At 35.9% G+C, this 27,815-nt stretch overlaps 1 protein-coding gene and 1 non-coding gene across 2 annotated transcripts in view; both read left to right on the top strand.

Moving 5' to 3' along the window:
* Positions 1-27,815, top strand: part of FHL5 (four and a half LIM domains 5) — a 42,292-nt gene that overhangs the window by 612 nt on the left and 13,865 nt on the right. The window contains exons 2-4 of the mRNA XM_010948416.3: positions 22,986-23,156; positions 24,239-24,413; positions 26,208-26,377. Of these exons, the coding sequence (XP_010946718.1) occupies positions 22,998-23,156; positions 24,239-24,413; positions 26,208-26,377 (504 nt within the window). The 5' untranslated portion in view covers positions 22,986-22,997. The remainder of the gene's footprint in view (positions 1-22,985; positions 23,157-24,238; positions 24,414-26,207; positions 26,378-27,815) is intronic.
* Positions 26,933-27,006, top strand: TRNAT-AGU (transfer RNA threonine (anticodon AGU)). The gene has a single exon. It is a non-coding gene; the product is annotated as a tRNA-Thr (tRNA).

The following is a 27,815-nucleotide window of genomic DNA, read 5'->3' as shown; positions in this document are numbered from 1 at the left end:
TTATTTGAATGACTAACTTTATTGCTAAAGATATTTTATGATTGGATTTATATATTCAAAGGACAATTTGAAGTCATTTATAGATTTTAACTGTGTTAGTGAGATTCCTGCTGTTCCCCCCCCCCAAAAAAGAAAAGAAATCTGCCTATGTTCCATAAACAGGTATACAGACAATTCCTAACCTTAGGCTTCCTAAGACTGAAAGAAAATGCCTGTGTGTCTGGCCCACACAGATACATAATACACTACGTGAATCTAAAGCATTGCTTCTTGAAACTGAGATCGTGTTGTGTAAAGAAAAGTATGTTTTCCTTATGTGTTTATGCTTTTTCCCCTCACTATTTTAATCAGATCTTCTTTGGTGTCTGTCATCTATTTGAAAACCAAATGCAATTCCTCAGTTTGTCAATTTGGGTTTCAGAAATGTGGGAACTAACAAGAATCATTAATAAAACATGTAATTCTTATAAACAAGATGTAAGAAATTCCTCATGTCATTTCAGCTGTCATTTCACAATCACAATACTGTCGTGTAAAAATTCTAGCAAAATATTAGCAAAATATATGGATTTTATTAGCAAAATATATGGATTAAAATTTAACACAAATATTGCAAACGTGTGTATCATACAAGATATTTCTTAACATGTTTGTTATGATATGTGCCTAAAGCCATAATCCGAATTGCTTGATGGGGTAAACTCTGATGTCTGTTTTCTACGCTGGTTCTGTTTATTCCCATATGTTATCACTAGTTGCCAATTCTGGGACGGTTCTACCTAAACAAGAGCAGCAGGCTTGTGTTTAATGTAACATCACCTCATTGACAAGCATACCTCTTATTCTTATCGTACTTGCCAAAAACATTTTGAGTAAAGCTGCATTGATTTGGGTTCCTCGGGCAAGCCTAGTCACTTTCTACTATAATACTGAAAATAAAATGTGTATCTAGAACACTTGGGGGAAGCTTTGTTTTTTGGATGTTTTAATATTTTCAGTCTAGGAAACCTCTTCAGAATTGAAAACCAAATACTTGGGTTCACGTGTGAAGTTCTGAGTAAGATGTCAGCTAAACAACCATACATTTCCATGTTCTTGTAATTATCTTTCTCCTGATTGTCATCATTTTTCTTGGTTAACTTTTGGTTCCCTGGAAGGAGCTGTGAAGAGAAGGAAGGGGAGGAGGAGGAGGATTCCTTCCTGCCCTTCCACCTCAAATCCCTCCAAAATGATCAGCTTAAGCATTTATCTCTCTCCACACTAGACCACTCTGGGATCACAGATTCCCTTAAGAACCTGGTAGAATCACTGGACCCTCTTCTCAGGAAAAAAAGCCCATTGCAAATAGATTTTTTCAATGACATTTCTAGGGTTGATAGATTCCTGAAACCTGTCCTTGAGTATTCTTAGGGGGTCCTGATTATGAACCTCTGTTTTCCATGAAGCCATAGACCTCAGCTTCGGACATACCCTAGGGTGGGTGGGTTCACCAAATCTTTAAGAGGCTTAGGTGAAGGTATGCCTAAACTATCTCTAAACTGTCCTCACATGAGGACAGGTAAGGGTAAGGCCAGAATTTTAGCTGAAGATGACGTTTAAGGATTAACTTTCAAAGCAGGTGCTTAGCTAATTTGTGGCCATACTTGTTCTGGGCAGTGCGTCCATGAAAATAAAAGCAGAAGATTGAGGCAGCAGAACAGTTCATTCTGTGGAGAGTAAGGCTTAGAATGGAAAGATGGCAGGACTGAGGCTCTGGAGACCCCAGAATATGGAACAGGCGGCTGCAGCGGGGTTTTCCTGTCTCTCTGGCCATTCTCGGAATTCCCTTACTGACCTATTGGGAGGTTGGGATATAAAAGGGAAGATCTAAGCAAGTGCCTGTTATCTCAAACCCGTCTCTAATCTTTCCTTCCTTATGGGCTCCTCCAATTACCCATTTAAACATGCTCAAATTCCTCATCTTGAAAAGCCTCTCCTTCGTTACTGAGCTCCTCCAATTACCCTCATTCCTCAGCTTCATAGATCAGTCTCCTGAAAGTACTGTCTGTACTCTGTTAAGAATCTCTACTTCCTTAGCCCCCACTTCCCAGTCTATTGCAGTCTGGCTTTGGTCCTCACCAGCTTTCCCCAGCTCTCTCTGAGGTGATCAATCACTAGTGTATTGTTAAATCCAACAGACATTTTTTATCCTCTATCTTCTTGGTGTCTTAGAAGCATTTTACCCTGTTCTCCACTTACCTGGAAACACTCTTTACCTAGGGCTTCCATGATAGCAAACTCCTGGTTTTCCTCCCACCTCTAAGACCACTATTCTCTGTCTGTCTCACAGATTCCTCTTCCTCTCCCCTATATCCTAGACTCCTTTTCTCTTTCTGAGCAATGCCATTGCTTCGATTATCATTTCTTTTATATGCTTATGAATCCAAAATATTTATCTCCGGCTAAGATATCTTTTCTGAGTTACAAACCTCTATGTCCAATTGTCTGCTGAATACAGGAGTGCCAGAGCAGACTCGGACTCCAGCAAATACTGTGAGGGAAGGGGAGGGACATCAGAGGCAAGCAAGGTAAAAATCTGGACACAGAATTTTCTCTGGGACCCCTTCCAAAATGTCCGATTAATTTATGTGGTTTCTCTGCCCTCTTTGGTCCTGGCTGAACAGCTCTTCTTGGCTGTCCCACAGTCCTCTCAAATATTATTTTAATCTAAAAGTAAATTCTTCTTTTCCATCTCCTACTTTCCACTCTATTTCCCCCAAGTATACTCTGGTCCAGAAAATAACACCATGATGCAACCACTTGCTCCAGCCAAAAAGTGGAGATGAACTAACTCCACTTCTCCCTCAATTCATTGAATCGCCAAGTTCTGTCAGTGCTCCCTCATACATTCAGCTGCTTCTCTCCTTTGTCACCGCCATCACCCTGTTTCAGGCTGCCATCTCCTTTACTTGGTGAACAGCAGCCCTTTCACGGGTTTCCCTGCCTCCAGAGTTGCCTTCTCCTGCTGCATTCTCCATATTGAAGCCAGCATGAAGGCTGACCTAAAACCATCAGTCTAAAAACAGATTTGGTTTTGTCAGTCTCTTATTTTAAACCTTTTCCTGACTCTCCACTGGCTGTAGGATAAAATCCAGTTTCCTTCTCAAGTTTAAAGAGAAGCAGTAGCTTTTAGTGGATTACAGCAGCTGTCCTCAAACTTTAAGGTGCCCAAGAACGACTTCTGGGTCTTTGTTAAAAATACAGATTCTTATTCTATAGTTCTGGGTTGGTGCCTGAGTTTTTGCACATCTAACAAGCTCCCAGGCAATGCTGATAATACTAGTCCATGAACAACACTTTTCACGCCAGACTGGCTGGAGCTCAAGTCACAGTTGTCTCTCTCACTAGGTTTGGGAACTTAGAGAAGTCACCTAGCCTCTGTGTGTGTCATTTTCCTTGTATAGGAAATGGGGATCATGATGGCATAACTTTTCTTAGATTTGGAATGAGGAATAAATGTGTTATATTAGAATTACTTGCAACAGTGTCTGGCACATAGTAAGTGTTAAGTGCTAGTTATTATTATTATTAGTCAAGACTCTCAATAATTTAGCTTCTACATTCTTCTCCAAAACTATTTTTACCATGGCATCGATGTGCACACGCACACATTCTATTGCTCAATCAAGCCAAATGACCTTCAGCAAATTAAGAACTGAGCAAATGCCTCTTTTCTGCCGGGCCTCCATGGGCACTTCTCTGCAGAGCACTCTGCAAACAGACCCAACTCACCTTACTCGCTTTCAGGTGCCCTCTCCTCTGGAAAGAACTTACAGAGCACCCTCCACCCAAATTTAAATGTGGTATTACTTCTGCGTATTCCCATACTACCAATGTGCCCTCTTGGGCTCAGATTATAATCTCATTTATTTATCTGTTTCTTCTATAAGGCTATATACTCCATTAGGGCAAGGAACTGTGGCAATCACCACTGAATTTCTAGTATCCCACACACTCTTTTGCAGATTTCAAGTGATCAGTAAGAATGAATGCATTTGATGGACACATTTCCAAAGACTTGTAAAATGAGACATGGAGTCAGGGAATAGATAGAAAGCTTTAAGATCTTATTTGAGAAAAGGGAAGTATTGGAGATAATAGAATGAGCTTCTCTTCAATACTGCCTCTGGGTTGGATTGTTAACCCACTGGAAAAGAAAAACATTTTTTAAATTCATTAAATAAATAAGCAAGGCTAGAAAGTCAGTGCAAGAGCGACTGTGTGATACAGAGAAGTGAGTCAAAGCTTTGAAGTCTGGTCCATGCTGAGTTCCCTGGGAACTCAGGCAAATTAGTTTGCCTAACTACCTTAAAGCTGGGATAAAAACACCCATCTTGTAGAGTTTTGTATTAGAGCAATGTTAACAGTAGGCATTTATGTTTTTATTTCTCCTCAAATTCTGCTGTTACAATTCTGTTGCTACTGGACCTTAAACCCATCTTACTTGATTGTTAGCAAAGCTCTGAGATAGTCCTTTGCTTATTCATTTTGCCAGAGCAGTATGATCAATGGGTCTTGAGTTATATTTTTCAGTAGATCATTTTGATGTATCAGGTTCTCCGCTCACATTATTTAAGAAAACATATTTGGGTTTTATTTTCAATTGAATTGCAAGTATAGTACATACTGCAGATGGTGGGGAAATGGGCTTCTGGGGTTCTTTTTGTCAAGCTTAAATCTGTTCTCTTTAATGATCTTTTATATTTAATGATTCTTACTGTTCACAAGATAATTTAAGTAACGTCATGATCATTTAATTCCTAATACTTTTAAAAAGACTTTCTCATAGTTGTCCTGGTCAAGGTATCAAGCTGTCTCTCATTTTTTGACAGAGCCAAAAAGTCATACATGCAGGTTATTCATTCATTCATATATTTGCTTATTTATTCATCAAGTAGATCAAGTCAGCACAGTGTCTACAGAAACATTGATCAAGGTGTTCAGTTTTGCTTACATTGTGAATCTCTGCACTGTGCTGATGACCATTTCATGGGTCTTCTGTGAACAAGGGGTGGCCTATCATAAATCATAACCAAAGACCTCTCAATATAGAACTAATAATGCTTTGATTTTGTATAAAATTTATTCTTCACATAAAATTTGCCATCTTTAGCAGATTCATGGGTATAATTTGCATGCAGAAAAAAATAAAAAGCACCTGACACCACGGTGCCACGCAACCTAAGTGAAGCAAGATTGAAAAATGCTTTCTGGTCTTGCAATTACCTTCCTTCTATTCATTTGTTCTTGTGAACATTTCTACAGTTATACTATCACAGAAGAGTCTACACTTTGAGATTTTTTTTTTAAACTGAACGACTATAATTTTTTTCAGTATTTTATTTTTCCTTATTAAAATGGTACATTATGCACTCTATAATTTAGAATGTACTGAACAGTAAAAATCGTTTTAAGAAATCTATAACTTTAATTGAGTCTTACTTAACGTTTGAGCATATTTTCTTCTAAACTTGTTTTCTACTCTTTAGAAGTATTTATGTGGTTGAGATCACATTGATTACTTAATGCATACTGGTTTTTTTCACTTAAAGCAATATCAGAAGCATTTTGCCATGTCATTAAGTACTTTTCTGAACACCACATTAATGATTTATAGTATTATTTTAAAAGTGTTTTAGTAAACAATTATATTTTTAAGTGGTATGCAGAAGTTCTTTTCAAACCCTAAACTTAGGTATAATTTAAATAATACTCAGCAAAATATAACTAATAGCACACTTTTTTTTTATGTTTTCTGTAAAGGGTCAGAGAGTAAATATTTTAGACTTCAAAATAGCTCAACTCTGCAGTAATAGTTCAAAAGCAGCCACAGACTGATGTAAATGACAGTGGCCGTGTTTCAATAAAACTTTATTTATAGACATTGAAATTGGAATTAATGTAATTTCATATGTCAAAAAATTTTATCCTTCTTTTCATATTTTTTTGACATGTAAAAACTATGTTTAGGCCCCAGGCCATGCAAACACAGGCCGGGGCTAGAGTTTGGTCCTTGGGCTGTAGTTGACAACCTGCACTTGAGAGCCTGATTCCAAGAACCCTGGCTTCATCAGGTTTAGGAAAGTTATATGAACACAGGCATATATATATTCTTCAGAAGAATATATTTAAACTAAACTAAAAATGTTTAAGAATTACTATTCTAGATAACATACATGAAACACTTTGTAAACCATAAATTATTATTAAAATACATATTGCTACTTCACTTACACTATTTTTCTGGGTTGGTTTCCATTTATAAAACAGGAGGGGAGTGGCTGTTTGGCGCTAAACCATTAGGATTCCATGGCCAAACATCTGACCTTCTTCCTGCATTCATTCAACATACACTTGTGCTGGGCTCTGCTTCAGGTGCCAGGGACACAGCCCTGAACCAGGCAGGGAAGGTCTCTGCTCCTGCTTGTGTGACACGCTGGCATGTCTTACAAATCCACACGTTGAATGAGGCTTGGGGTGAAAATAAAAGTAACAAGAAACTGTAACCAATATCTGTCAACTAACGCTGTGAATATTTGGTTTCCAAAGGAATGATAACAGATTTTCCCTTTACTTCAGACACAGAATTAGCATAAACAACCTGAGAGCCACACATTGTGTTTCCAAAGCTGTAAACCCACAACTGCCAAGTGAAGGCTCTGAGTACTTTGGCCCCAGTCACTTTCCTTTCACGGATGCCGAGACCCAACTTTGGTTAAATCTCAGAGACTGAGAACAGATAAAAATTAAACTAAAGCTGGTATTAAATATCACCATACAACCATTTATTGGCCACCCCCTCCATCAAGGACAGACTTTAAACTTACAATAACTTATAATTATTGAATCGTGTTATCAACAAAGTACAGGACGTAGCTGTTCCTTGTTATCTTTTTAAATCACATCCCGGTAGGAAAGCGATTATTTTGCTTCAGGCATAAATACTAGGAAAACTAGTTAACACCACCTTCCATCCTCCCTCCAACCCCAACCCAAACACCTTCCTCACAGCACACAGACTCATAATGCACACACACCCTACATGCACACACATCACTACCTCATCTTTTCAGCTGATGATCCAGAAAATAAAGCAAAATGTGGTTTTGAGCATTTCTTCCCAACTCCACAGTAAACCAATAATAATGATCATAAACATAAAACAGTAGAAATTGAGTTGCCTTGTATGTTGGAGGGAACGTGTACCTGCTTTTAGGATAACGGGTCGGTTCTGTGCAGCCAGTGGCAGCTTGGCTTCAGGCAGAGAGTGAACTCCCTTCGGGCATGTGAGTCTGTTACCTGGTGAGCAGTTAAAAGCTGGAGTGCCAGATACAAATAAGAGAGGGCTTTTGTCTTCCTTTTTTAAAAAAATTGCACTGGTAACCAAAGCTGTGATGCCATGCAAAGTTTTTGCCTATTTATGTCTGAAAACAGCAACAACAAATGGCTTCTATTAAAAGCCTGCAAATCTCAATTCTGGTTGAGGCTTTTTCACTAACCACTCTGTTGGCTTAAAAAAAAAAAAAAAAAAAAAAGTCAGTTTGCTTCCTGAACTTCAGATTTTCTCACTTGATAGGTGAGAGGAACAGATCAAGAATTTCAAAAATCCCTCAGCTTCTAGATTTGGTGCTTCTGTGAAAAGTAGGCTTGGATCAGAAGCATATTTTTACAGGGAAGAAAGAAATATCAAAATGACTGCCCCACTAAGAGACCTTCTCTCTAAATATCTAATTGTAGCTAGAGGAGATTCCTTGTCCTGAATTTCTCTATACTTCTCTTCTGTGCTTCCCCATCCTCCCTCCTTCCACTTTCTCTTTAACTCTCCTCCTCCTCCTCATTCTAATGGCTGAGGTTTAATTTTTTTTAGTAAACTTGCAGAACAGACTGGTGGTGCAACTAATATATTGGAGAGTGGAATTCAATTCTTCCTTTCTCCTTGAGAAAACGAGGTCACACAGAGCATAGCTGAGAAACAAATTGTGCAAAATTACCAAAATGGGGGTAAATATAAGATTCTTTAAATGGGTCACTAAACTGGCATCCCATTTTGCCGATCTTAAAGAAAATCTCATTTCTATTTTAACAATCTGATCCTAAATAGTTCACGCATTACAAACCAGTAATCTAATCTAAAAAGAAGCTTGTTAAAATTCATTTTGATTAGTGATGTGGGTATTTTTTAAGTATTTACAAAATTTTATTTGGAAGCTATATTCCATTTTTCCTGTTTTTTCTGGAAAGAAACACAGCTGTATGAATAGCCTCTTTGGAATTTAGTTTCTATCCCTGTAAAATGAGGAGCTATCTCTTCTAGTTCTTATGTTTTATTGTTAAGAAAAAGCGATTCAAGGGAACTAAGTTTAGCCTTTCGATTTGTGTTAAGATTTCACTTAATTTCTAAAATAGGCCACTCATACATTTGGTACAAAATTCAAAAGTTACAAAAGGCTATATACAAATGGAAAGTAAATCTCACTACCTTCCTGTCTCTTCATCACTGTTCTGTGGTTTCTTCAAGAGATTAGGTATTTTTAAGTTAAATATCAGTTGATGAGAAGGTAAATTTGGTTTTGATCAGTGCCAAAGTTACAGTACTTTCAAATCATATATCTTCCTAAAATGTTCTATCTGCCATTTCTTTAATTCCTATATATCCTCAGTAAGGGTTTTTTTCCATAACTCATAATAGTTTTTAAGGTATTTTGATACAAATTTTCTCATTTGCCCTAAAGCACCATCTATAGGTATAATTTACAATATTCTCCCTTATAAGGCAAAATATAAATGTCTTTTTTTTGCCATATATGTATTTACATGCTGCCAAAATGCCAAATGGGATGCTGATAATGGAGTAGTTTTATAAAGTGTTACTATGATCTCTCTCCCCCTAAATCATGAAAATGATCAACTGAGAGTTAAAAATTTGGAGAATAATTGGAAATGATGTGCAGATGACAGGCGGCACATACGCCTCCTGGCCAGCGCTCAATGCCAGGCTGCTGGGATCGCCACCCCCGGTCTGACAAGGGCCAGGGAGAGCTCCTGCTCCAGGCTCCGGAGGAGTCTAAAAGCTGCAGAGACTACTGTTTCTGAAAACAGAATAAGAATGTCCAAAGAGATACCCACTCCACCCCTACATTCCTCTATAGAATTACTGGTAGACTTGCAAAGAGAGAAGACCATTTTTATCCTTGGTCTGGCCCTACCAGTTCAGAGGAAAAGAGGAGAGTATCCAAAGCCTAGAAATCAAGGAAAGAACACTTACCTCGTGTACTTCTCGTCCCTGGGGAGTCATAATGATGCCTCCCAACAGAAAAGTCAAGACAAGAGGTGTTTCAGCCTGTTTTCCTGGTCTTGAGCCATCACGACTTTCAATAAAGTAGAAATCCTTTTAAAACTGCCATAAGTTCTATCTGAGACATTGTAAACACTCAGCCAGTGAGTGCTGGGCACTGCTAGGCTCCACTGGGAGTACAGGAATGGGTAAGACACCATAGCTGCTCTCGGTGAGCCCACATTACGGTCAAAAGGACACAACAGCCCCCCCCCCATTTATAATACAAGGCAGGATATAAAAATTATCTAAGAGAAACACAAAGGGCTTTCATAGAACATATCATAATACAACTTATAAATGTGCCCTCATATATCTTAAAATCAAAAATGCCCGCAGCTTTAAGTCAGAGGTGAAATAGAACTTGTTGACAGACTCTCCCTATTTCTGAAGGCCCAGAAATGAGCTCTTCTTTCATCATTGTGTTTTATGAATTTGAAGAAGGTCATAAACCAACAGAATCTATAATACACATTAATGCCAGGATACATGAAAGCCAATATATGATATGGTTAGACTTGTCTTAGTCTCAGGAAAGAATTATGTGATTGATTGTAAAATCTTATTTAGTGCTCTGAGTGAAATGTTCTTCCTAATTTGCTTAACTGGAGTTGTCATTTAGTTAAGTCATGGATTTAGAAAACTACTTTGTGGGCTCTATTAAAGAATATATCTATCATTGTATATTGGCCACCTTCCAAATAAAGCACACTCTTCATTTCATTGAACAGTTTCTAATACGATCTTTTGTCAGAATAGAAATGGTTTATTTCTCATATTTAAAAATATATTTATTGAAAAGAAAATTACAGAAAGTATTTTTTGCTGGTTCTTCTATGTGATAAGGAGCATGCACTTTTAGGTTTTCAAGATGATATAAGGTTAAGATGCAACGACTGGACTGTGGTGATTGGAGCACCCAGCACAGCTCATCTAAATTCCTGGATCCGTGGTTATTAACCTAACCTGCTCTCAAGCCATTGTGTAAATTGAATATGTTTGTCATCCTCTTAAGATGAATTGAGTAAGGATAGAGTTTCCTCATCACTAATTATGGAAAGAAATTAGAGTTTATTTTAAAACATCCAAGGAAATAAAATAGGTGTCTTGGTTTACGGTGATCAAGTCACAATGTCCTTATAACATATGATACTGAACTCAAAAAAGTGAAGGAAAAAAGGCACAGAAGACATTTCCTCTCTGATGAAGTATATTCCACTAGACCATAGCAAATTTTTTCATGTGATCTTGTGCACTCAAATACCTGGCCCTGTGGGGTTTATTCAGCTGACTAATATGTGTTAGAGATTCAGTCCTTCCACAGTAGACTTCGTTTCTACAAATGGCAGATCACACTTCTTGCTAAATAAGCTTGTTTGTCATCAGATGCGAGAGGAATCAGGTAGAAGAAGTATTAAGTAGATGAATCAATGGCGCTTCCTCCCCACTGCTGAGAAAACAGCTACCAGGGCTCAGATATTTGATAGTAATTAATGAACATGATGAGAGCGATCTTCAAGTAGACCAATAAAACAAAGCAAAACAAAACAGAACAACAACAAAACTGACACAAGCACCACCCTTGAGGAATTCCATAGGGTACTTGTTGAAGTTTTTAAAAAGCACAGAGGGAGTAGGGAAGTACTAATATTCACATTAGATCTGTAATGTCCTCGTAGACTCCATTTCTAGGAAATGGGGTTGATTTGGGGGAGTCATATATTCACATTCACTATCCCTACTATGTGCTGACCTGGCAATGGTAATCCCCATTTAGATAAATTATTTCTTTTAGTTCAGTCCTTGTAAATACCAAACCTTGGCACTAAATCAAAACCCCAAACAAGACTTTGAGGAGATCCCTAGGCAACCTAGGAACTGAATTTGCTCTTCTAGAAGCTTTTACAGAAATAACTATGAGTTTACAGGGGTAGAAGGAAAGACTCAGCGTATACCTATTGAAATTTCATCTCCTTTGGGATGAAAATTGAGGTAAGCCTAATGTTGGATTTAAAAGCAGGAAGTTGATATCTGGATAGACAGAGATCTAGATAATTCAGTGTCACCTGAAAAGATGGTATTCTTTTTGCCTTGAAATTTTTCTTATACCACAGTAAGGAAAACTATCAAGGATGGTATTAAACCTACTTTTTTATTTTGTAAAGGATAGAATGATAAAATATGGTTATACTTACGTATTACCATGAACTATATTTTACCTCTATTTCAGTAATGGCTGCTATAACTACATGATTCTGAATGCAATCCCTCCAAAAAACTCCTACAAAGCACTTTTTTTCTTCATTAGCATCCACAGAACAAATTAACCAGATGGAAAGCTCTCGTCAGCTGTTTTGTTTCATGGGAGAGGAGTGCATCAGCTCTCAGGAGAATTCTTATTCGACCTCCCTACACAAGACATTCAGCATCCAACAAACTGGGCTTGTGAATATGTCCCTAGGGACTAATATCAAACATTCCACCACAATTCTATGATGCTTTTTTTAGGTTATTTTTGATTGATGACCAGAAGTTATGGCTTTAGTTATTTTTAAAATTGTTTGTTGAGTTTTAAAAAGTTGTATTTGAGGGGGCAAGAAAATAGCCTCCTTCTTCAAAATGGGAAATGACAGTTATAATTGCATATTTTCCATCAAGTCGAATATACATACAACCTGCTCACTCATGGCTTTTCCGTGCTTATATCTCACTTGATCCTTGAGTGGGATCACAAGTAGCTGATAATGTTATCATTTCATAGTTCAGGAAAGTAAGGGCCAGGAAGGTGAAATGGTTTCCATAACAACGCATAAGTTACATGCTAGGGCTACAGCAACCAGTGCAGCCATCTATGGTTTCTAACCCAATACTTTTCTCAGTATGTTATGCTTTGGATCATAAGCAGAAAACGGGTAAGGAAGCATACACAGTCTGCTCAACTCCACCCTCAGAACTAGGAAAAGAAACAGAGGAAAAACCTAAGAGTAGAACTTTACTAGTTATTCTAACTCCATGGTATTTTAAACATGTAAATTTAAATTTTGCTACTATAGAATATATATTTATCTCATCTGGTCTAGTTTACACAGACTTTGGCGAATTTTTTTGTATATATATCTCATTTAACTCCACCCAAACTTTGTCAAATTCACTCACACTTCAGTGAAACAATACTTCAGCTAACATCATAAATCTTAGAGGCAATGACCTTGCAATCTTGGTAAAGACATGACTTGCCTCCAAAAATCATGTTCACAGCCCCAGAAAGGCTGGTACATCTTCCAACAGAGAACTGAAGTATCTGATCAAATAGTTCAAAAACAGTTAATGAAAGTTTATTGGTGCCCATAGTTTAGAGAAAAACCTTTTAATAATGCCAACAGATTAACCATCTTCTGCTGCTTCTTTGATATCTTCCTCAGCCAGAGTTCCCTCAGTTCAAAGGGAACTGCAGCTGTCTTCTCCAGGGAAAATGAAAGGACTCTCCTTGACACGGCCAGATCCTTAGAGCTTCACCTTCTGTTCCCTAATCTTTGTCTCAGCCCTTGGACATATTTGCCACAGATATAAGAGACATGAATGAATTCACTATTCAAGTGAACACATACAGATTCTTAACTTTTCTATGCTTGAGCCTTTATCTTCCATCCTGTTGATAGAATCTTCTTTGTATATGTGTTTTCATTTGAACTTGTCTTGGATTCCAAGCTCTTGGGGAACAGGAAGTTTTCCCTTCATTTATTTCTTCAGCCATAAAGTATGTTCTGGGGTCCTGCTATGCTCAGGCCTGAGATACACAGAAGCAAGCAACATCCTTACTCTTGAGGAGCTAACAAGTGAGAGAGATAGATGCAGTACCCAACAGCTATTACCCAATGTGGCAAAAGGAAAAGACATATATATGAACTAATGACAGCAACTTCTCTGTCCTGAGAGATCTGAAGACACTACAGAGAGAAAGATTTTAACTGGTCCTTGACCGATGAGAAGAATCATCAGGTGCACAAGGTAGCTGGGTGACCAGGAGGAAGTCATCAGAGATAGAAGTCACATGTGAAGGCTCAAAGGTGTAAAAGGCGTAGTATATTTGAAGAATAGGGAGCCATGGGAAGTGGCTAAAGTGTAGGTGGGATGTGTGTGTGTGTGTGAGAGAGAGACGATACAGGGTTGGAAAAGGGATGGAGAGATAGAAAAGTAAACAAAGTAGCAAAGGGTCTCTATACTAAGTAATGGAGTCTAGGCTTCATATTTTAGTCAAAGAAGAGCTGTTGGAGATTTTCTCCATGGAAAGAAGATGAGCATATGAATCTGAGAAAGATTTTTCTCAACCATTGTGGAGGATGTTCTGGAACTCCCCAGGGAAACTGAGCTTATTATTGGAGGACAAAAGTCATGCTGTAGAAATGTGTTTTGTTCCACCCAATAGAGTGAGAAACTTTCAATATCTTCAGATTGATGTAATCCACTATGGTCTATCAGAGATATGAGGAGGGCCTAAACAAAGATTTAAGAAATGCTTCTGAAATGGAGTCAATAGGATGTGGTACCCAATAAATATATGTAGGGGACACAGGCAGGGAGGGAGGAGATAATGATTGAAATGACTGCCTTGGCAGATTAGGTGGACTGAACATCTAGTCAATCTGTAGATGGTTTCTATCACTGTTTATAGAGCATAGAGCAATATACCTTGCTCAGTGAGGCTTCCAAAATGTTCTTAACTGGCCATTCTATCTGCCCTCAGAGCAACAATTCAAATTAAAATCCTAAATGGGAAAATTTAGACATAGTTCAAATTAAGATTCTTCATCCACTTTCTAACTTCACCCAAGTTCACTACATCAATCACACAAGTTTCAAAGACTTCAGTGTTTTGAGCTAACATTTCCCAAGAGCACTTTAATGTTCCACGTGCCATTTAAATTCTTCCAAGTTCTTTCTTAAAGGCAGAGACATATCTAGTTTACAGAATCAATGAGGGACCTGAATGGGCAATTGAAATAGTTGAGCAGCACTCCCAGATGAGCAGAGATGTATTTATACAGGCTGAGTGAAGCTGCTTTGAATAACCAGATGAAAATTAAGCCAGAAAGTCTGGCAAACTTTGCATTAAAGAACAGTGCCCTATTACATATATGCAAAAGTAGGGGTTGTGGCATTATTTTCATCAAGTTAGCAAAACTTACAGATCATGTAGCACAGAGATGGAAGTAATCTTAAATACTATTTAATGTATATCCTCTATTTTAATGCAAGTAAGCAATGCAATGATTTTATATAGTTATTACCTGCCTCCATGGGGAAAAAGCCATAATCAAATCAATGTAACAAATTATATTTGATATTTAGAATAAAGGCTATATGGTAATTCAGCTCCCTCAAGTAAATAAAATTCCTCAAAATGACACTAAAATAGAGACATTATTGAAAACCAGAAGGCCCAAATTATATCCTAGTACATTTCAACTTCATGATAAAAGGTAAAAGCCCTCTTGCTTTTAAAACCTGTCATCTATGGCAGGAAAGTAATAAGACACAGACAGGTTGTCCTTCATTTGCACAGTGCTCATGCATGAGGTTCATGCATATTGGAACCACTTGGCTTTGCACACTTTCATGGTAACTGAATATTTAAAGAGCGAGAAAACTTTTTCTCCCTCTTCTCTCTTTCACATCTAAAATGATCACCCTGAGCAGTTGACCCTTTGATTTAGCCCACAGTCATCTCTACATCTTCCCTGTTTGGACAACAAATTCCATGACCACCATCAGCACACAAAAATGTTCTCTGGATACTGCTACATCCACCTAGATTACTTCTCTGTTGACAAACATAAGGAAAGAATGGTTTAATACATACTACTTCTATTTGTTTATTATCCACTCATTTTTAAAACTTTTAAAAATTAAACATTACATATATAGAAAAGACTATTTCTAATATATGTGAAGTATAAAAAATAATTTGGCTTAAGAAATCAAATATTTTCTACAAAGCTGAAACCCTCTTTGCAGCTTCTCAGTCCCCATCTACTCCAGGAGTTAGCCTTAAATTACAACCCAATTTTTGTGTCTGACACCATCATGCTTTTTTAAATAGCTTTAATAACATATTTATTATGTTTAATAACATGTCAATATATTCGTTATAACTCCTAATAATCAATTTTGGCTGTTCTTGAACTTTATTTAAAATGCAATCCTAGTGTATTTACTATTTTATAACTTATTTATTTCACTCAACACTGTGACGCTTATCTGTGTTGAGGAGGGTCCCTGTAACTCATTTTTTTTATTGCCATATAGCAGTATGTTATATGACCAAACATCTACTTAATTATCCATTTCCCTTTGATAGACATTCAGAGTTTCCTGCTGTTAGGGCTGCTATAAACTATGCTGCCATGAGCATTCTTTTAGTTTAGAGCATTCTTTTTTTGAGCTTTGCAAGATTTTATGAGTCACACAGTAAGGGGTGAAATTACCAAGTCATATGGAAGGTAAAAGTTCAACTTTAGAATGTAGTGAAGAATTGTTTTATCCACCCATCTTTCATTCATATTTCAGCGTGAGTTCCATTGCTCCTTATCTTCACCAACATTTCTTATTGTCAGATTTGTTGATTTTTTTCTGACTTTGTGAGTATAAATGATTTCATCATGGTTTGTTAAACAGATCAATTCAGAGTTCACTGAGTCGATTGAGACTTCTTTAAAATATTTGTCATTTTAAAAAGAAAAATTTTTGCTTGTATCTTTTGTCTATATTTCCATGAGTGAGTTTTTCATTCCTGTTGATTCATGGAATGTTTTCTATATTCTGCACTGGAATCTTTTATCAGTTATATGTATGGCAAGTCATCTATTAATATGTTACTTTGTGGCTTGTCTTTTCATTGTTAGTAGTTTAACTTTCAATGAGAAATTTTTTAAAAATCATCAATCATTTTATTTATGGTTTGTTTTTGTATCTTTAAAAAAAACTTTCTCTAACCTGAGATCATAGAAATTTCCTCCTATGTTTTCAGTTTTACTTTTCATATTGATGATATATTTTGTGTATAATGTAGGGTAGGATCTATTACTAAAACCAATTTAGATTTTTGCCATATAAATAACCAATTATTGTAGTACCATTTATTGAATAAATTTTCTCCTAAACTGAAATATTATTTTTAATATTAGATTATTCATATAGATAGACATATACATATATGTCTGATCTGGTTTTCTGTTATATTTCACTGGTCTTTAGGTTTATCCAGTTCCAATACTATATCACCTTAAGTTTCGGGGTTTCATATGACAAACTCTCTTACTATCATAAAGTTTTTAGATATATTGTGCTACATTTAATACAAGTATATTTTTTATTGCTTTCCAACATTTTTTTTAAAACACTGTATTTCTGGGAATAGGCATTGATTTTGTATCAAGGAACTTCCTAAACTCTTTCAGTCATTTGAATATCCCCTTTGGTGTAGTGTCTATTCATGTCTTGCTCCATTATCACATTATCTGGTTTTTTTCTTGTTGATTTGTAGAATCTCCTTGTGTGTTCTGGATATGAATCCTTTGTCAGTTCTTGAGTTGTAATACCTTCTCTGACTCTATAGCTATTGTATTGTGTTGTATTTGTGTCTTCTGAAAAATAGTGGTTCTTAATTTTAATGTAGTCTAATTTGTTAAATGCTCCCTATGTGGCTAGTGCTTTTTCTGCCTTGTTTAAGAAAGCTTTCCCTATTACAAGTTAATGAAAACATTTCCCTATATTCTGAAAGGGCTAAAAGAAAAATAACGCCTCACAACATGAGTTTTCAAGTCTGTTAACGTACAATACCTTTCCACTTATTTATTTGGATTTTCTTTATGTTCCTTCAAAGTATTCCACATAAAGGTCTCCATATTCTTACTAGATTTATTACAAGGTATTTGAGGGGTTTTTAATGTCATCTTATATTATGTATTTTTAAAAAAATTTCATTTGCTCTTTGTTGCTGTTATATAAGAATACAATAGATTTTTATACATAGACATTTTATCCAGCAACTCCGATAGCTCACTTATAAATTCTAATAATTTATTATAGAATTATTTGGATTTTCTTCACACAAAATCAGTCATCAGCAAATAATGAGTTTATTTGCTCCCTTTCAATTCTTAAACGTTTTTTTTCTTGTGTTAGTGCACAGTCTATGACTTTCAGTATGAAACTGAATAGAAGTGATAATCATGGACGTTCTTTTCCTATTTCCGACCTCAGAGTAAAAGCTACTGACATTCACCATTAAGAATAATGTTTGCTATATTTTTTAGTTACATTGAGAAAGTTTCTTTATTCTTAGTTTGCTAAGTTTTTAGTCGTGAATTGAAGTACAGTTTTATTAAATGCCTTTTCTGCATCTGCTAAGATAATTATATGGCTTTCTCTTTTATTTGGTAGATGTGAGTGATTCTCTTTTTAATTTTTTTAAACATTTTTTATTGATTTATAATCATTTTACAATGTTGTGTCAAATCTCTTTTTAATTTTAAACCAAATTGCATTCCTGGGAAAAATTCAACTTACTATGATTTTAACTTTTTCATACATGACTGGATTCAATTAGTTATTATTAGTGCTAAAATTTTTGTATTTACTATAAAATTTACTATTATGAGTATGCCTATAATTTTTTTCTCATAATATTTTTAGATACCGGTATCAGTTTTAATGGGTTCAAAATTAACTGGATCATGTTTCTTATTTTTAATTATTTGGTATAATTTGTTAAGACTGGTGTTATTTCTTCCTAAAAGCCAGGTAAAATCCACTAGTGAAGGCATGTGGGTTTGTATTTTACTTTGTATGCAGGCTTTTAGTTTCAAATTCAAGTTTCTCTAATAGTTACCAACCAGTTGTAATTTTATATTTCTTCCCATGTCAGTTCTAATGTTTTACTCGTCTTAGAAGTTTCTCATTTTTGTCTAAATTTTCAAATTCTCCAGAGGTGTTGTTCTGTCTTAATATTTATTCAGGTTCATCTATATATTTATAATTTTTTCTTGTTTTTTCACCCCTGTATCTCTGAGCTTCAATCTGAGATTAGTGTCCTTTTGCCTGAAGAACACTGTTTGGTGTTTATTTTAATATGGTGTGCTATTGATATATTCAGTTTCTGAGTGTCTGGAAATATCTCTTTTTTTAACCTTCATTATCAAAATATATAGTAGGAAGAGTAAGGACATTCTGTAAATAAACGAAAGTTTGGAAGTGATAAGGATAAATGAAAGATTATAACAATTTAGAGCAATGGTTCTAAACACAATGCATGTTAGAATTTTTAAAATTTCCAAAGTGCACCCCTATCTCAAACCAATTAAACCAGAATTTCTCGAGGTAGAGAATGAGAATGAGTGTTTTTCAGCTCACAAGAAGTTCTAATGTCCAGTGATCATTAAAAACCACCAGTCAAGAGACGGAAGAAGGAAATTACTTTTAATGGGGAAACTAAATTGTCTGGTTTGAGTCTAGTCAGTTTTTCTATCTTTCACAACTTCTAGCAGATTACTTTGCAAATAGAAAATAATTACCTGTTTACCGAATGCATGAATGAATGAATGAATGGTGTGTGATGTCTTGCAAACAAAATCATATTAAAGACACCATGCATAGCCCTCAAGTCCTTGTTTCTCTCCTGCTTAACATTCTCTAAAGTATATTTCTTGTGTATCTATTAATTCTGCTCAGCGTAGTGAAAATATAAGTGAGTATACTGCTCTCAGCATTAGCCTTCTCATCAATAACTCACCACATAACATAACTTGATATAAAATTATTCCTGGTTTTAAAAATAACATCTAAGAAACAGCATCCTCAGCTATGGAAGCATTGACTAATAAACTCACATCCTTTAAGGCAGAGATCTAAAATCTAAAGGAGGGAACTGCAAAAAGAAAGCCAAGTCCATTCATGACATTGAACTCCTGAGCTACTTATCTTGTTGTCATAGGTTCTTTGATATATCAACGTACTTCTAAATCAATCTTCTAAAACCCCAGTATGCAATGATAAAAAAATCTGTGCTTAAACTGTTCTATAATTGCAGAATGACTTTGAAAGAAGTTTGACAATAATATATCTAACTGATATATAAAATCCCTTTGAAAAGTTTGACAAGAATGTCTAATTGATATTAATACTAGCATTTCTAAGTTCATGCCTAGAAAAGTTAAGCACTATCCAATTAGAGTATACTGTAAATGTTAAGATTTCTTATGACTCATAATTATAAATCAGCTTTGTTCAAGGATTTTAAATATTGGAAAGCAAAAATTTTCCAATATCTTTGTCAAATTAACCCTCAGATTGTGGCTCCCGAGATAAGAATCACGTAGTCTCATCCCCTTTCCTACAATTTTTCCTATCAGGGAATGACTAAAAACAGGCCACTTGGTCTGCTCTTGTGGACACAAGTTATTCCCTGAGTATTCAAAAATATTAATGTGAGGGATAAAGAAGAAGAAAAAGCACAGTATGATATTTAGAAGAAAAGGTGGTAAAAAGTGACCTGATAGGAAAAATTCATACTCTTGACTCTTTTGCCTGCCCCCACCCTACTTAAAACTGTTTGTATTAAAGGTTCAAGTAGCTTTAAAAAGCTTTAAGTACTTTCAAGGTCTTCCTTTTTTTCTGAATGTACCTGGGTGAAAATCTATTGGTGAGAGACTCACCATATCCCACTTTAGATGTAATCCTGTGCTATTCTCCCATGTCTTTCCTCCTTCCTTCACTGCTCAACCAAGATCCTTCTTCCCTTCCTGCCTTCCCAACAGATGTTTTGAAAGCTCAACTTCCTTAAAATCTTCTGAGAAAGTTCTCCCCATATTGTGTATCCTGTATAGGAGAACTCCCTCTCCTCCTCACTCCTTCCTATTAGTTGCTAAGAATTCTATACGGTTTTAGTGGAATGTGTATCATATTTGTGGTTCTGCCACCTCTGTTTAAGAAACTCTATTTGGATGTGGTCATTTATCCATGGTTAAATGATAGGCTTCATGAAAATGAGGACTGAGTCTCTTAGTGTACTTTCCCCAACCAAGAATAAGAGAGTGAACATTTATTTGGTTCTCTTACCTCAAATTATATTCACTGTTACCAAGGGAAGAGCTAAGAGAATCTAGACTTCTTAAGGGCAGGGAGTTCAACTATTACTGAGCAGATATTTAATATAGGTTGACCTGGATGAAATGCCTACTCTCACTGCATAGTTCTATAAACTGTAAAAATCACATAGTTTTGACATATTGAATTGACTGTTTTCTCCCCTCCCCAACTCCCTGATGTTGCTTTTAAAAAAAAAAAAATAGATGAAAAATTTTTATATAATTTGTAGAAAGGCAGGGGAGGGAAATAGCTCAGTGGCAGAGTGCATGCTTAGCATGCACTAGGTCCAATCCCTGGACACCCCATTAAAAAAAAAAAAAGAAGTTTTAAAAAACTATGTATGAAACATTTTTTTTTTAATTTTAAATAAAACAAATAGATGTAATAAGAAGTACCTTTCTCCTTTAAAAATGAAGGAAATATGGTTCATTTTGTTAAGAATTTTCCATGGAGCAAGGCCTATTGTGTGATTAGGATGGGTATGAGGCAAGGCTGTCTCTTCTTGTATTGACATTTAGACGAGTATATATATTCATTGATATATATTTTGATATCAGTATATATTTATAAAATAAATATTTAAATATTTAGATATTTAGACTTCTAACTTGATCACCAAATGAGGTACAGATATTGTAATATTGCATTTAAAGTGTTGTTTAAAATAAACACTTGAAATTCTACCAATTTTGTGAGCTCTTTGGCTATTTCTTCATTTTGTAATATACTAGAAGCCTCACAAAATGGAAGTAGTCTAAGAGTTCCTAAGTCCTGGGAGATTGTTTCATGGTGCTATTTTATACATCTAAAACTAAGTAAATGTTAATAATGAAAATGGCATTTTCCATATTAAGTGATGAAAGTTAAATTACATACCCTATTTCACTCTTAAGAGATAAACAATCACCGTAAATATGAATAAAACTTGCATTTTAAAATCTTGCAAGGGAATCAGATCTATTTTCCTCCTGTTTCCAAGCCCTCAATAATACTTTTCATGTGTTTGTATTCACTAAAAAAGGGACATTTCTGTGGAATTAATCAAATAGGGAATTCAGTATTCCTGGCAAATAATTTTGGCATGTTCCATTGGGAACTTTCTAGTTGAATTTTCATCTTTCCTGGGAAAAGATGCACATGTTCCAAACCCTCAGTCTTTTCTCTGTTAGTGAAGATCTACTAAAACAGAATTAATAACAATGTATATTCATCAAGACACTCAGCTGGAAACTTCATGTTTAAAATAAAAGAAGGCAAAATGCATAGAAATACAATTTGAACGTAGTAAATGAAAACTAGCATTAAAAATGCTATAAAAAGCATTACAATAATTGATTTTCTGATTTTGGTAAAATTAAAAAAAAACAAATTTCTGAGATGGACAATTGGAAAATATTCATAGCTCCTAATATATTTATTTTCCAAGAAAATCTGATTTGGTGACCATGAAAACTCATGTTCAATGCCTAAGTAAACCTTTTTGAAATCCACGTGTCCTTTAATGGTTTTTCTAAATTTATAAAATAACTAGAATTCTTATATGGGCTTTGGCTTTATGTCTCATATCAGTTGTTCATCCTGTAAGACGCTGCTGCTGTTATTCCTTATGTGTACACATTAGTTTACCCCTAAAGCCTGAAGAAGCCTGTCCCTCTTTCCTACCATTGATGATTCTAACTGCAAGTCTACAGCTGGATAATTGCTCAACAGCAGTCTCAAAGACCGAGCACTTTGACTGAATCCTCCCTGCTGCATTTTATTTAACCAGGTAGGTGTAGGGCATTTAAATAGAGATGCCCAGGAGGCAAATGATGAACAGGCTAAAGCTGGAGATTTTGGAGTCAACAGGACATTTGGGGAGATGGAAAACACAGGTAACCAGGAGGATGACCCAAGGGAGAGTCTTTGGTACAGGAAGACCTTAGGACTAATGTGCAGAACCCTCATCAGGTACCCAATAAAAACTTGGGAAATAGAAGAATGGCGTAGAAAATGACAATGTTCTTACTCATTTCTATTTTAGTTAGAGTAAAACAAAGACTGTTATTTCCATAGAAATCCAACCTTCAGAGCTCTTCAACAAGATAGTAAGTGATGACAGTTAGTGAAAACTCTGTCAATAGTTCATATTTACATCGTTGGGGTGAAACAATCCTATGACAACACGTCACATTCTTAGTGAATCCCACATTAGTGAATGATGAATACAACATGTTTTTCACAGTCTGACTGCGGGCTTGATGCATTCTGTTAGCAAAATGCACAGAATTGCCAAGATGAGAGAGTAGCCTTTCCTAAATTGCTCCAAGTATCACCATGACTACAACCTATTTCGCAAATCGGTGGATTTTCACATAAGAAACTAAATCCATTCAGGGGCTTGACTCCTATTGTATTGAGACTTTATAATTTTTCTTATCAAAAAATTTTTGCCTTTATATGCATGAAATCATTTTTTTACCCACAGGATTAAACCAAAATGACAACTGCTCAATTTGATTGTCAATACTGCACAGCATCACTTCTTGGGAAGAAGTATGTACTAAAGGATGACAATCCATACTGTGTTTCATGTTATGACCGTGTATTTTCTAACTATTGTGAGGAGTGCAAAGAACCAATTGAATCAGATTCCAAGGTAGGTGTTACCTCAATTCACAGAATTATTGCACACGAATAGCAGACAAATGCTTTGGAATGTTTTTTCTTTAGTGTTGACTGTTAATACTCTATTGCTCTGCTATTGGACTTAAGAATTTTCAAAGCCACCATCAATCAAGTTCCAGGCAGTATGCTTAGGTACAGTGAAATATAAGATATACTTTAACCCTCACAATGATTTTAGGAGATAATTTAGGGTGCTAAAGATTAAAGAGTTTAAGTCTTTTTGCCCAAAGTTACACAGTTAAAATGTTGAGTGATTTCTCATTACTATATATAAAATAGATAAACAACAAGGACCTACTGTATAGCCCAGGGAACTATATTCAATTTCTTGTAATGAGCCACGATGGAAAAGAAACTGAAAAAAAAAATACGTATGTATGTATATGTATAATTGAATCACTTTGCTGTACACCTGAAGCTAACATTGTGAACTGACTACATTCAATAAAAAAAAAAAGAATTAAAAAAATGTTGAATGATTTCTGGAATGACAAGAACACAAATGAATAAATACAATTAAATAATTGGAGATATAAAGATTCAAAAATCTCTATTTTCTGACTTCAAATCAGCCTCGTCTCCACTAAACACAGTGCGCCCTGATCCCTCCCACACATACAGCCTGTTCCTCCCACAGTGTACATTATTGTATCTTTCTCCTTCCTCTTCTTTTTGCCTTTGCTTTAGTTAAGTAGTGTTGAGATTTTGTTTAGTTAAATTTCAAACAGTAATAGGATATTACAACCTAAAAATAAAAATCATTCCATAATCTCTCATAATTTATAAAAGGAAAGTAGAGGAAATTTGAAGAAATAGGGGAGGGTCCACTTATTTTCCATCTGTCTTTGGTGATCAACCAGAGAAGCCCCAGGCTCTAGCTCTTAATTGCCCCAGCGTCTTCTCTCTCTGGGCAAGAATATCAATAACAACATTCCCTCGAGCTACCAACACAAACTACTGGCACCAGAGTCCCAGGAGTGTTGAGTTTTGTCTTATAAAATGGACTGTTTGGTTGCAAATACTTTTAATTAACTTTTATTTACTGTCTCGAAGGATCTTTGTTACAAAGGCCGTCACTGGCATGAAGGATGCTTCAACTGTGCCAAATGCAATCACTCTTTGGTAGAAAAGCCTTTTGTTGCCAAGGATGAGCGCCTGCTGTGCTCGGAGTGCTATTCTAACGAGTGCTCCTCCAAGTGCTTCCACTGCAAGAAGACCATCATGCCTGGTAAGGTCACAGGGAGTTCTGGTCTAGAGCTGAAGCTGCAGTACTTTGAATTAAACCCAAGCACATGAAAAGCGTAGTGCAATAGTCCGCTTTACCCGTGGTTTCACTTTCCACGGTTGCAGTTACCCAAGGTCAACCTCAGTCCGAAAATATTACATGGAAAATTCCAGAAATAAACATTTCATAAGTTTTAACTTGTGCACTGTTCTGAGCAGTGTGATGAAATCTCAAACCATCCCACTCTGTCCCACCCGGGACGTGAATCATCCCTTTGTCCAGAGTATCCTGCCTGGCAGACCCTTAGGAGCGCTCTCAGATAGCAGATCAGACTGTTGCGCTGTCACAGTGCCTGTGCTCTAGAAAGCTGTATTTAACTTAATAATGGCCCCAAAGAGGAAGAGTGGTCATGCTGGCAGTTCAGATATGCCAAAGAAAAGCCGTAAAGTGCTTCTTTTAAATGAAGAAGTGAAAATTCTCGACTTAATAATGAAAGAAAAGAAATTGTATGCTGAAGTTGCTAAGATCTAACAGAAGAATGAATTTTCCATCCATGAAATTGTGAAGAAGGAAAAAGAAGTTCCTGCCAGTTTTGCTGTCACACCTCACACTGCAAAAGTTACGGCCACGGAGCAGGATAAGTGCTTAGTTAACATGGAAAAGAAGGCATTAAATTTGTAGAGTAAGATATTTTGAGATAGAGAGACCACATTCACACAACTTTATTACAGTACTTTGTTGCAGTTGTTCTATTTTATTATTACTATTGTTAATCTCTTATGATGCCTAATTTATAAATTAACCTTTATCATAGGTCTGTATGTATAAGAAAAAACAGTGTATACAGAGTTTTGTATTATCTGCGATTTCACGCATCCACTGGGGGTCTTCGAAAGTACCCCCCTCCACAGATAAAGGAGGACTAGGGTACAAATCCCTGCTTCTGAGAAAGGCATCATTCTTGCTATCTCTTTATCTCATTTGGGATACTTCAGAAATAAATAGATTTTTCTTTATGTCTTCAACGAGTAAATTACTGGGTTCTGTGTATTTTTATAAATCTAGTTCATAGAAACATTTAAAACCAGAATCTGAGCCATGGAATAAAGATACGATCTATACCAACAACGCTAGCCCTGCATTAAACACCCTGTCCGAGGCATAACCAATGGCATCAGAAAGCATAATCCATCATAGGAGAACGGGGCCAACCATCATCCTGTAGCTTGACCCAAACTGGTCTGAGAGTTAGTCATCTTTATTTTCTCTTAGTGAAGACAAGAATCCATGTAAATTTCTACACTTTTCGGTGAGTACTAATTCTCTGTTTTGATCTTTTTCTCAGTGTCTAAGGACAGCAGTCTAAGAACACAATTCTTTCTCATTTTCTTATTAGAGACACAAAGATTTTCTGGGAGACCGTAACTGCACAACATCAGTCTCCAGAGTTTGTGTCCTGGGATTTCCTAATGTCCCTGTAATGGCTGGCAAGGCCCAATTTACCTAAATCACGTGCAGCATTATTGCATTTTCACATCTCAAAACAGTAGCTTACACAGCACAAAAGTTTTCGGTGAAAGAATGATTCACCATCATCATGGCTGAACTCTAATTACCTCTTTTTTTTTTTTTCCAGATAAATGTTTTGGAAACAAAACACTTTTTCTGTAAGAATAATTAGTCAATCGCCTTAACTTTAATATGTATTTTAAGTGCTCTGACTTGATGCATTTTTGCTTAAGAGAAAACATAACTATGTTTGATTTTGACTAACAGGTTCTTACTTTTGGGGTACAGGTTCCCGCAAAATGGAATTTAAGGGGAACTACTGGCATGAAACCTGCTTTTTGTGTGAGCACTGCCGACAGCCGATAGGAACAAAACCTTTGATTTCCAAAGAGAGTGGCAACTATTGTGTGCCTTGTTTTGAGAGGAAGTTTGCTCACTACTGCAGCTTTTGTAAGAAGGTAATTATCTAAAGAGGATAAAACTTGTAGAACCTTCCAGACCATTGCATTTTAGCTGCACTAGGTATTTGGAATGAACTGATACTATTGTGCTATACCTGTCTTTACACATTCATGTCAGTTTTGAATTCCATCATGCTCAAAAGCCCTGCCTGTCGAAGTGAGGATAGCCATCTATTTTATCAACACAAAATTCCACTCAGAACATGAACTTAATATTCCAAAATCAAGTGATTTGATATTTCAGTTCCATTCACTGCTGTTAACGAAAGATTTCATGTATTCTGGGAAAGGGCACACGTCTCTCTTTGAATACAGAATATTTCTTAGAAAATAATTTTTGATCTGTTTAATTTCAGGGAAATACGGATTTGTCTCAGAATGACTAAGGGAACCAATTTTAAAAGGATATTTACCTCTCACATTATGTCCCAGCAACACAAATGTGTTTTTGGCCTGAAGCTTTTATATTTCTAAAGTCTAGAAGACAGGTAGGCCCAAGAGAGTGAAAAGATCATTAAGAAACTTCATTAGAACGACAGAAAGTAGGGGGGAGGAGGGTATAGCTCAAATGGTAGAGTGCATGCTTAGTATGCATGAGGTCCTGGGTTCAATCCCCAGTACCTCCTCTAAAAATAAATAAATAAACCTAATTACCCTCACCCCCAAAAAAACTTAAAAAAAAAAAAAACAGAACTTAAAAAAAAAGGAAAAATATTAAAAAAAAAAAAAAAAAAAAAAAAAAAAAAGACGGAAAGTAGAGCTGCAAGTGGTCTCCTTCACTTCCAGGTCCAGAGTGCCATGAGGGCCTTTAATGTGATACCCATTCAAAACTTATTTTCCAAAAGAAAAAAGTCCTTTTTTTCAAGTAAACTTTGTCCGAGTCTTTTTATCCTCTAAGCTTTTATGTGAAAAAGTCACTCATCTCTATCACCTTGATAAAACCTGCCTACAGTCCATAAAATAGATACTGATATTCTCAAAAAAAATCCTTGACCTGTGAGGCATCATAAGTTTAAATAACCCTATAAATTGTGATGAAAAAGCTGAATCATGGAAACCTATTGGATTAGGATAATGGTTTCTAAACATTTTTGATCTATGGGCTACTTTCTACTTAAGGTGATTTGTATACTGGCATCTGGACAGGTGGAAGACTCACTACCACTTTCTACAAAGGCGTCTACAAACACACATGCACACGTGCATACACATGCCCATGCACAGTAATTTTCTACATATATTTAAAATACTAGTGTTGCATTTGAGGAGACATCAATAAACTCCTAAGTCGGGATTATGAAATTACACTCTAATGGCCACTGAAAATTACAATTGATAGTAACATGACAGAAAATCATCTTGTACACAGAGACTTCCATTACTCTGTCACAAACACTGACTCAGAAAAAGACTTTACAAGAAACAGTCAAAAGCT

Source organism: Camelus bactrianus, chromosome 8 (genome assembly GCF_048773025.1).
Source record: "Camelus bactrianus isolate YW-2024 breed Bactrian camel chromosome 8, ASM4877302v1, whole genome shotgun sequence".
NCBI lineage: Eukaryota > Metazoa > Chordata > Mammalia > Artiodactyla > Camelidae > Camelus > Camelus bactrianus.
Note: the sequence above shows the minus strand (reverse complement) of the source record. Positions and strands in the feature narration are given on the sequence as shown.